The sequence below is a fragment of the Pezoporus occidentalis genome, unplaced genomic scaffold (genome assembly GCF_034315485.1).
Source record: "Pezoporus occidentalis ecotype Australia unplaced genomic scaffold, CSIRO_AGI_Poc_V1 ctg71, whole genome shotgun sequence".
NCBI lineage: Eukaryota > Metazoa > Chordata > Aves > Psittaciformes > Psittacidae > Pezoporus > Pezoporus occidentalis.
Genome location: NW_026916062.1, coordinates 1,781,446 through 1,793,158, shown reverse-complemented (window position 1 = coordinate 1,793,158; position 11,713 = coordinate 1,781,446). Strand labels below are relative to the sequence as shown.

The 11,713-nt window shown below is 39.9% G+C and overlaps 1 protein-coding gene across 4 annotated transcripts in view; it reads left to right on the top strand.

Annotated features, from left to right (window-relative positions):
- Positions 1–4: 4 nt before the first annotated feature.
- The window catches only part of ATP8A1 (ATPase phospholipid transporting 8A1), a 114,596-nt gene continuing 102,887 nt past the window's right edge, over positions 5–11,713 (top strand). For 3 of the 4 annotated variants that reach the window (XM_062642407.1, XM_062642409.1, XM_062642408.1), the window contains exons 1-2: positions 5–162; positions 10,292–10,406. In XM_062642407.1, coding sequence (XP_062498391.1) covers positions 114–162; positions 10,292–10,406 — 164 coding nt within the window. In that variant the 5' untranslated portion in view covers positions 5–113. Of the gene's footprint in view, positions 163–656; positions 681–10,291; positions 10,407–11,713 lie in introns of those variants that run through there. The other variant, XM_062642410.1, reaches the window with a different exon arrangement.

Sequence of the window (11,713 nt, the reverse complement as noted above, 5' to 3'; positions counted from 1 at the left end):
TGCCGGTACCCGCCGCCCTCGTCCCGGGCCCCTCCGCAGCGCGGGGCGCTCTCCGGCGTGCGGCAGGTGCAGGAGGTGCGGGCGGCCGCCCCACAACCCCCCGCCCGGCGGCGATGCCGGCGGTGCAGAAAACGGTGTCCGAGATCCGCTCCCGCGCAGAGGGTAAGTGCTGCTTGGTGCCCGCCGCTCCCCGCCCACAGGGAGGCACGGAGGAGCCTGCCCGGCGCTCCGCGACCCTCCGAGGCGAGGTGTGCGCCGTCTGGCCGGGAGCGGATGGTGGGAAGGCGAGGCGGCGGGAGCCGGTGCTGCAACTCCGCCCGCCTCACACCGCGGCCTCCGGTCGTGCTATGACCCCTCATGCTACGGCGGCGGGCGCTTACCGCGACCGGGTATCGACCCCACCGGTGGGGAGGGAGCGGTGCTGGTGCTTCTTAGGCGGTCGTGTGTGCATGGCTGCCCGTTGTCTGCTGGGGTGGCGAGTCCCTGGGCAACGGTTTGCGCGTCGGCGGTGGCAACATTAAGGGGCGAGCCGTTGTTTTCTTCCTACCGGTGTGTCTGGCTACACGGTCTGCCGGCCCCAAGAGGCGAGGCGGGAGGCGGCAGTGGCTCGTGACCGGGTATATCTGTCCAGGGATATTCGTCCTAGGAATAAGCTGACACATCTCTTTTATATGTAATGTGTAAGTGCACGCTGATCATCAGAAATAAGCGTTTCTGGTACAGGGAGCGTGCCTGAAAGCTCTAGACCTTGCTGCTTTTTTATACCTAACCTAAGGGGTTAGGATTGCTTAAGCTTTCAGATAACAGTGTGTCAAGGGCTGCCTTGTGAAAAGAATCACTTCAGTGAAATGGTACTAAAATAAAATGTATTGCATGTGAAAGTAAAAGCTGAAGACCGTGAAAGCAGAGCAGTAGTCTGTTGGGGCAGGTTATAATTTTCAGTGGCTGTAGGCAACGATGGCAGTGTCACTGTGGTGACGCATACTTCTGGAGGCAGGTAGGCAGGTTTTATCCCTTTGTCTGAAAGTTTTTGCACTTGAAACCATTACGTCAGGTTGGTTCTTTTCTGGCTTTGTTTAGCTATATAGGGAGATAGAAACTTTCTCCTTGTACCTTTCTTCCTTCTTCCAAACAAAGGACGTTTATTTATGTATTTGTGCTAGGAAGAGCGTGAAGAAACATAGATTGGAAGTAGGCTGTTATCTTGAGGTTCTTTTCTGTTACAAGCCTTCCAAGGTTTGTAGGAGGTCTGGCTCTACCTAGGTAATATTAGCTGGCCAAGAAATAGAAGAATGCATCTTTATTAGAAAAGAAGCTACCTCCATCTAGGAGCACTTTTGAAATGCTGTTACAACCAAAGCAGCTGTGCTGCTCCACCCACAGTGATTAGTAGATGCTTATAATGGGGCTAGTTAAATGTCCAAATTTTCAGAGCTTAATTTCAGTTCTTTTCCAGTTAGTCTTTTTCCAGACAGTTGGGTTTCATTGCAAGTTTAGCACAAATAAATTGGCGCCATTGATGCTCTCTTTAAAGTGATCTAATTAAAAGAATCTTGATGATTATTAAATGAACAAATGTGGTGTTTCCTAAAGGTAAACATCTATCTGAGATGTGGAGATGCAGTAAAAGCTGGGGGGTTGGGGAGAAGTCTGTCTTATTTAGTCTGTCTTATTTGAATAGGCTGGATGACGGTAAAACAGCTGAATACAGGGTTTAAGAGGCTTCTCAAAAATACTTTAAGACTGAAAGTAGATGTGAAACATTTTAAGAAACTTAACTTTTGGAAAATGACATGATTATTTTTCATCATAGCAGTGGAGTTATTGACTCACACTATACTACTCTAAGAAAAATCGTTTAGAAACTTTTACCATTTTCTTAATGCTACACTAGTTGGTTTTATTCATATTCAGTTAAATCTATTTATGCTCAGTTCATTCACAGTGAAGCCATTGTTGATGAGTCTTTTAATTCCTTTTTTTTCTTTTTGAGATAAATGGCTTCCAAGTCTAGATAGTCTACACTATATATAGCTGGTGTTTCTAAACAGTTCTTTATAAGTAAGTGTTGCTACTTTCTAAAAAAAGAGAACTCCAGAGTTCTGCAGTGTGGGTCTCATCCCTAGCATTTAACAGTGACATAAAGGGACTTTTAAACCCTAGCTCTGCCCATCACACAAGTCTCTTTGATAAGCATGTAATAAGCACTGTGCAACATGATGATAAGGCTGCCTTCAGAGACCTCCACTGAAGTTGGACCTGCAGTGCAGAGTTGTTACTGGCATGGTCCCTCTATGTTCTTTGGAAGTTACTGGTAATTCTGTAATCACATACAGCAGCTTCCATGAATGCTGTTACAGCATGGACCCATTCCTTTGAGTACTTTAAGACTTGTGGGGATCTGATAGACAAACTTAATATTACTTCCCTTAATCTAGAGTTTTTGTAATGTGTCTTTGGAATTAAAACCTCTTTTTTTTTTTTTTTTTTCTCTCTTGTCAACTGCAGTATCTATTTTCTGCTTCAGAGATCTTTTCCATGGATCATGAGGTACCTTATCAGGCTGGACTGTCTTGACATCATCTCTGAACTAAGCTCTCTGTGAAGAGATAGTAATACTGTTATTAGAGAAGATCGGCTGTTGTGCTCAGATGAAATAAAGCAAGTCAGAACTGTCAAAATGATGCACATATGTGTTCCCAAGAATTGGTTGACAGTTGCACAGAATTGATGCTAAAGGTAGTAAATTATTACAAAATAAAAATTGTATGTGTTTTAACATCTGTAAGACAACATATTCAGGTTCTTGTGCTCTTCATGGCAAATGAAGGATAACCAGAAACACTTACAGCCTTTTTTAAATAGATCTTCTTGTGCCTACCACCCCTGTTGCAAAGAACACCCTGCAGTTCATCATAAGCTTAGGAAATGCCACAGTTCTGAAGTGGTATCTGTATCAATAAAGTCTGGCTCAAGGTGTGAAAGATGTGGCCCTCCTAAAAAAAAATTAGGCTATTACTACATGCTTTTTCACCACCAGTAACTTTAATTTAAAACTATACCTGGGCTTCAGAAACTTGGTGCTGTGGTACTCACATTGGTGTCATGTATTCTGCAGTTGCAAAACAGATGGGGAATCTTTGAGTTGTGTAGCTGACATCTAGCTTCATTAAACACAGTAATTAACTATGGTTATTTTAGCTATATGTAGCTGCACAGTTGATATATGCATCTATTAAATAATATGAAATAGAATCATTCAAAGCATTTAATTTCTTTTGAGAGGGTTTAGGAGAGTGGAATTGTGGTAGTTCTTACGGTGTTGTCTGAAGATTGAAGCATTAATGGTTTTCTTCCACGTGTTGATGGAGTTCAGTTAATTCTATTAGGTCATCAAGAAAGGATAAGAGATTTCAGGGTGCTGTGGTGCTGACTACCAGCAAAAGTAGACAATAACTTGTTCTTCATATTAGTGGAGGTAAATGCCTGTATGAAAACTAGGTGAAGCTGAACTTGTGCAAGATGAGATGACTTTCACAGGAAGAGGGAAAGAGTTTTAAAATTCTGTAGCAGTCATCAGATAGTCTTTGGCAGATCATCTGTTTTTTTAATGCCTAATATGTCCTTTGGTGTTTCTACTCATGGACTGTAGAATTATGTAGCATTTTACCAGATGTAATGCTCACAGTCACTTGTGACTGTTTTTATTTCTGCCAAGTCTGTTTTGCAGACTCACAGTGGTTCGCAATGGGAAAAACACATGGTCTAGTTCTAGTGCAAGCTTGGCCATCTCAGCAGTACCAGCAAGTTCAAGCAGGTCATTCCAGTTCCCTTTTGTGCTCTGACTCCTCAGAACAGACTGATTGGTCAGGTTCCCAGTGCGTGTTCTGTCATTGAAGGTCATTAACCGCATTACAACGAATAAAGGTACCTTCTTTTCATACTGATTCCCTCTTCAAACTGTGCTGCATTCTTCAGGAATATGAGCTAGCAGACTTACAGTTCTGGTTTTGGCTGGGATAGAGTTAATTTTCTTCCTAGTAGCTGGTACAAGTCAGTGTTTTGGATTTAGGATGAGAATAATGTTGATAACACACTGATGCTTTAGTTGTTGCTGAGCACTGCTGGAATGGAGTCAAGGACTTTTCCACTTCTCATACTGCTATGCCAGCAAGTAGGTTAGGGGTGCACAAGAAGCTGAACAACAAAACTGGGGGGGAGTTGACTGGTGGGTGGCTGGGCATTGGTCAGTGGGTGGTGAGCAATTGTGCATCATTTATTTTGTATAGTCTTTTATTTTGTTATTATTATTTTTCCTTCTTTTTCTGCCCTGCTAAACTGTCTTTATCTCAACCCACAAGTTCCACCTCTTCTCCAGTTCTCTCCCCCATCGCACCTGGGAGCAGAGATGGGAAGTGAGCAAATGGCTGTGTGGTGGCTAGCTGCCCGTCAGGTTAAACCACAACACTTACTCATGTAAGAGGTTGTTGGCTACAGCACCAGCTTTTAAAGCTTTTGAATGCTGTGCTTTAAGAATTAAAAAAAAAAAAAAAATGATTATTAAGGGAAGTGAATCAAAATAATTCTGAGTTGAGTGTTTTGTTTCATTCCCTTTCTTTCTGTATTGCAGTTTATCAGTATGTATCTTTATCCATTTCTTACAATGAAAGTGAGACTGCTTTAAGGAATGAAAGCAGTCTCTTCTTTTTCTTTGGAGCTGTTAAACTACGTTACCTAAAGGAAAAGTTGGATATGTGGAAAATATTTGGATAATGTTTACTCTTTAGAATTTATTGTTGTTGCTTGTTAATCAGAACTGGTTTAGGAACAGTTTCTGCAAATATTATGTGTTGGAACAAAGCTGCTTCTTGGAAATTTACTAGAAGGAAAATACAGTCTTTGGTGGGTTCTCTTGTTGAAGAAAGCTCAAATTAATTACTTGGGGGCTTTGTTTCATTGGCTGCTTATTTATTTGGGCTTTGTTATTGTTGAAAGTTATTTTTACTGGCAAAACTGAAAATATGTATTCTGTGCAAAACACATTTTTTCAGGTACAGCTTGTACCCTGGGAAGTAACTACCCAGTCTCCATATTCTCAGAATTGACAGCAATTCTGTTTTCAATGTTTTCTTGACTTTTCCCACTCTTGCATAAAATTTGCTTCCATTCTTTAATTTTGAACAGATTAAAAGAAATCCTGAACCAAAACCTGAGTTATTGAGTGACTTTGAATGAAATTCGTGGTGTTTTGTTCTTATCTTGTATCTTATGGATAAGGACAATAAGATTCTGTGTTCCACTAGGAAATAACTTTCAGAGTGCAGAACAAAAAATTATGTACAGTGATTCTAGTTTATGGAACAGCTTTGCAAGTGAACTTTCTGATGAGAGTAATAGTTGCATTCCTCTGATATCAAAGCATATTTTTAGTTGGGTTTGGCCCTGTAGCGACAAAATTATAAAATAATCAAACTATATTATTAGAAAGTGGGATTCTGAATGTTAAGAGGAAATCAGTTCTGAAACTTGTCATTTCTGCATAATAAACTTTCAATGTGATGTGTTAACATTTCTTATAATTCTGTTTAAAGTGCTGACTTACAACTATTTTCAAGTCAGATGCTTTTCCATCAGTGGGGGCATGTATGAATGTATGTCATAGAATCTGCTTGATAATTCAGCTGTGGTTAAATATCAACTCAGCTATAATTAAATATAGGCAATGTTGCACTCCACAGCAGAGGAAGAGAAGTCTTGGAATATCATATAATAGAATCATAGAACAGTTAGGGTTGAAAAGGGCCTTAGGACCATCAAGTTCCAACCACCCTGCCATGGGCAGGGACACCTCCCACTAAACTGTCACCCAAGGCTCTGTCCAGCCTGGCCTTGAACACCGCCAGGGATGGGGCATTCACAGTTTCCTTGGGCAACACATTCCAGTGCCTCACCACCCTTACAGTAAAGAATTTCCTCCTTATATCCAATCTAAACTTCCCCTGTTTAAGTTTGAACCCGTTACCACTTGTCCTATCACTACATTCCCTAATGAGTAGTCCATTCCCAGCATCCCTGTAGCCCCTGTTCAGATACTGGAAGGCTGCTATGAGGTCTCCACACAGCCTTCTCTTCTCCAGGCTGAACTGCCCCACCTTTCTCAGTCTGTCTTCATACGGGAGGTGCTCCAGTCCCCTGATCATCCTCGTAGCCCTCCTCTGGACTTGTTCCAACAGTTCCATGTCCTTTTTGTGTTGAGGACACCAGAACTACACACAGTACTGCCAAGTGAGGTCTCGCAAGATCACACAATATACTTGTTCTTCATTCTGAATGGGAGGTCTTACAGCATCACAGTTCCTGTCTGAAATGTGATAACTGCTGTTTGCTAGATGTGAGACTTCAAAATTATTATTAATAGGTGCTTAATAATTTTTTGTAACCTTAAATTTTGGCCTTTAGGCCAAGAAGAGTGATGCTGCTCTTAATTTTAAGCCCTGGAAAAATGTTAAGTGCAGTGAACAAACAAGAAGCAGCTTAGGTGGACATTAGTTTAATACCTGTTACACAGCAGTAAGTACACGTGGAAAAAAAAAATAGAATGATGGCTCCATCTTATTTTCTTTTATTCTTCACACTGACTTTCTCCTAACAAGCATTTTGTAACAGCTGATTCTTTGCTATTGTTTGTGCATGCGTTGAGGGATTTTTATTCTTCCTGTCTAGATTCTGTACTTCAGGTATATTTTTTTTTTCTTTGACAACTTTCTGAATGTTTGAGTCAACACTCTTCTGTTGTCTTGGAACCTTCTAATAGATTACAGAAGCAAACAACACTTTTTATTTCTTGTTATGTGTTAAATGCATCCTTTTCAAACACATCTTTATCAAAAATGTAGCTACTAGATCAAGAGATGATTTCCCTTCCATTCTTAAGCATGGGTATGCTTTTATTTGTTACTGTGGTTACTTGTGGACAAGATTCTTACAACAGGCCAGCTTCTGCTTATTTGATTAGAAGGCTGAGTTCATACAAATTGGCTTGATGCTAGTGGGTCCTCACTTCCAGAGGAAGAAATAAAGCAGTTGGTAGCTTCTTTTTTTGCAAAGTAGTGAATTTTTATGTAGATTTCCTGCACTGATATGTGAGACCTTTTCTTATGTTAGTCAGCAGTTAAGCTCTATCTTATAGTTTGGTTTTTTTAACATTTCATAGAAAGGTAGCTCTTTAAGGTCAGGTTTGAGACAAAATGCGTAAGGTTTAGATATTTTTGTGTATGTGTATACACATGTAGACAAACACACAAACAGGAAAGAAAAATTGTATCTCGATACTGAACTTTATGTATCAGTCAAGTCTGCATACTCTAGTGAATGTATTCTAAAGTTTACACAGGGAAGTGATGTGTAACCTTTAAAGCTTTCAGAGTAGTAGTATAATGCTTCTAGGGCAGGAGAGATGGTTTTACTGAAGCTGTGGAGTGTAGAAGGCTACGGAACTTAACTCCTAAGATCAATATTGGGTTTGTTTTTTTTTGTTTGTTTTTGTGGTGTGGTTTTTTTTGGGGGGTCGGGGGGGATTGTTTTTTTGTTTTAGGTTTTTTTGTGTGTGGAAATTAAGTGAATTCAAGGTAGTAAGAAGCGAGACAGTGAACGTTTATAAATCTCCTCAGCAATTTTTTGCTGTCTTTTTGATTAGAGGAGAACAAATGAATGCTGGAATGCTGATACATCAAAATAAATACCTGTAGTTTATCAGTCTAACAAACAGGTAATATGTAGTGTTTAATGCCTGATAACATTTGCTTTAACTCTATCACAGTATTCAAGTGTTATTCTGCTGTAAGTTTTAATTTAAATGAATGCTTTAAACTAGTACATTCCGCAGATGTGTAAAATATTTCTGTATTTCCTGAACTTAGTCAGGCTAGGTTGGTGTTTTGACACAATAGTTTCCAACTTTTCTAACCGTGTGCTCTCATAGGAGCCATGTTTTGGTTTTACTTCTTCATTGAGCAACTGGACAGTAAATGTCCTATAGCTGGAATGAAGATGCACTTGCCATGTGATGGATTTGGGCGCATCAGGTATAAACGTGTGACTGATTGTCCACCTGCAGCTTGACTGAAACCTAATCTTAAAGATGTACCTATATACAGTTCTGTTATAGGGATATATGTTCATGAAATTGTGTGCTGGAGGTCATACATAGCCAGTTGTATGATGGTTGTCATGATGGTTGTATGATGGTTGAGGTGGGCCCAGTCTGTTAAACTGGCTGCCCTTCCTCTGAAACTTCCAAACTCCTTGAAATACATACCGAAATTTGAATAGAAGGGTGTTGAATGTGTGCCTTACATTGGGGGATTTGGAAGGAAAGAAATAGAGACATCACAGTGGATGAATGTAATAGAGGGATGTCATGTGTCATAATAGAATCTGTGAATTCTGAATGGCAAATAGCATGAAATCACAAATTTCTGCTGAGTCTTTCACAATGCGTGGAGACTTGATCTTGCAAGGTTGCATGTGAAATGTGTGTTTTGGATATAATGGGTAAGAGGCTATGTAGAAAGCCAGTGGTCTGGAGGATGACTTGGATTTTGCATAACCTGTTTGTAAGGATTTATAAAAAATGCTAGAAATAAGCTTTAAGTTTTCATCTACAGTTTTAATTATCCTTGACATGCATATACATTCTCATGTATTCAGTTGCATCTGGGGCCTGTAAGGGTGCTGGGAAGGGACCCTTCATTAAGGACTGTAGTGACAGGACAAGGGTTAATGGGTTCAGACTTAAAACAGGGTAAGTTTAGATTAGATATAAGGAAGAAGTTCTTTACTGTGAGGGTGGTGAGGCACTGGAATGTGTTGCCCAAGGAAGTTGTGAAGGCTCCATCCCTGGCGGTGTTCAAGGCCAGGTTGGAGAGAGCCTTGGGTGACATGGTTTAGTACATGGTGTCCCTGCCCACGGCAGGGGGAGTTGGAACTTGATGATCCTAAGGCCCTTTTCAACCCTGACTATTCTGTGATTCTATTCTATGATTGCAACATAATTTTCTTCTATGTATGTTTCTCATTTGGCATGCAGAATGAAGAGTGCTTATTTAACAAGCAGCTATACACACAGAGATTTATTGCTATCATTTTACAACTTCTTGGTGATTGATTTTCTATGCCTGTGTTTACAAGCTCCAGGCTGAATGGACTGCTTATACCTGTTGGTCATCAGTGTAGTGGCTGAGTGGTTGACTTAGTGAAAAGTCTTGAGAGAAAAGAATACATTGGTATCCCCTTTTACTGATGGAAGTCGTGATGCAGATTAGTACAAGGTTCCTTATCGTTTATAGAAGAATATACACAAAGCACAGGTTTCACTGGCTGGTGAAGGCAGGTACTGAGAATATCAGTAAGTCTAATAATACCATTTCAAGTTGAGTACACACAAAATGAAGAATATACTGATGTTGCTTCTCTAGGAATAATATGGCTAGTGTCCTGCAGAAAATTTGTAGCAGATGAAGGGAAGGTATCCCATTAACCAACGGATGATTAGTGGTCTTAGTTTCCAAGGATCATGTCCTTCCAATTCAAGACTGGCCCATCACAATGAGCAGGAAATCAAGCCAAGGTGGCAGTGAGACTGTGCCAGTTAGCAAGGAGTCCCTGACGAAACTCAAGTGTAAAAAGGGAACATAAGAGAGGAAAAAGCAGGGATGGGTGGCTAGAGAAGAGTATAGAGGAATGGACTTGTCTGACAAAGCCAAAGCCTTCCTGGCATTTAATTTGGTGAGGTGCCTGTAGAAGCTCTTCTTATTCTCCTTCAGATGTAACAGTAGGAAGAAGACATGTGGCCCTACCTGCTGAATAGGGCAGGCAACCTGGAGCAAAGGACGCAGGAAAGGATGTGGTACATAGTGCCTTCTCCACTTTAGTGTCTGCTGATAAGATCAGTCTTCAGAAACCACAGGTTCCTTATACCAGTTTGAAATGATGAAGTAAGAAGGATGTACCTTGGTGGAGGAAGATCAGGATAGGGAACAATTAACCTGGGAATACAGAAGTCCATGTGATCTGATGTGATCAGTGAATTTTACAATTATTATTCAGTATTATAGCTTTACAAAGCACCTTGACTATATAATTTTTTTTAATGGGTCGTTAGTTGTGATAAATGGTAATGCATTGAGTTCACATTCACAATGGATGTCCTTTTTTGTCATGAAGTGCCTTGAGTCTTGTGTATGTGCATATACAAATCTATTTATATGAAAAATCATGTTGTGTTTTTCAGGCTATGAGAAGACAGATGATGTTTCAGAGAAAACTTCTCTAGCTGATCAAGAGGAACTGAGAACTATATTCATCAACCAGCCCCAGCTAACCAAATTCTGCAATAATCATGTCAGGTATTAACTGGTGGTTTTTTAGTACATATTTAATTTCATAACGTTGCATGTTGTGTAACAAAAATGAAGTCTCAGACTCTGGAAGGGGGAATATAGTGAAATGAGAGCAGCGGAACTGTTGCAATTGCAAACCTGACCTTCTAAATTTTTAAGAACAGGGTGAGGAATGTACGGATGCTTTACAGCTGCACCATCAGCTTGTCCGTAGAGCATGGATTTCTTCTTCAGCTTTCAGCTGAGTTCATCTTTGAATGTATTTCTGGTAACTGGATGCCAATGCAGATGTACTTCACTTGAGCATGGCATGGTTTGTGTTCTGGAAACTCTTGTCTTTTTCAGTCAGCTAGTTACAGTAAAACTGGGTTTGAGTTTCAAGTTCAGGCTTTAGGACTCTGCTGATAATTTATGTTGAGGTGTTGTTTTGTTTTTTTCTTTCGTTGAATTTCAAGTCATGTACTGAATACTCATAAGTAACATGTTTAAATCTGGTAATGCCCTCAGTTCTGTTGTTGAAATTCAAAGTAAATAAGTGGCAAAGATACCTCTGTCCTAAGTACATGTGTTTTCTGGAGGTACCTTTGATAGTATGCAGAAATTTATACACATTAAAAATAATGAGGCTTTTCCATGGACTTGAGAAACTTTATAATGCTTTTTGTTTGTGTGCAAAACTTTTTCACTTTTTTGCTTTGTTTCTTGACAGTGCTGAGCTTTTCTGCAGGATACATTCACACTCCCTTTTAAATTGACTGTCCTATGCAAAGTCAAGGAAAATATTACTAACTTTAAAAGGGGTTAAAATATTCTTACAAGTCTTTTGCTTGTAAGTTTCTGACATGATTATTTTCAGTATTATTGTTTTTAGGACCCTAGGTGGTAGTGGTCTGTTCTTAAACAAATATAGGGCTGACAAAGAACTGGGAGCTCAAACATTTTGTGATGATGGTTTAGCAGAGATTATTATGCTGGGATAAGATGTATTATGTTCTTCCAAACTAGCAAAACTATACTTACTATCAAATATTTTGCAGTTTAAAATAAAAAAAAATGAACTTTTCATTCAGTGAAGGTTTTTATCTTTTAACAGATTTTCATAATTTTAATTATTTCTTAAACACACTGTTTCAATTCAGTTGATCCTGTTAGGTTTTTTTTGCGTTGAGTAAAATCATACCCAGCGCGGAAACTCCACAGCTGCTCAGACCTGATTTAGCACCCTCCTCATTATGCTTGTTATACCTTTTTCGTCATGAGTTTTACCTGTCCAGTGTATGCCATGGCTTCCAGGACAGGGTACTTGTCTGGGC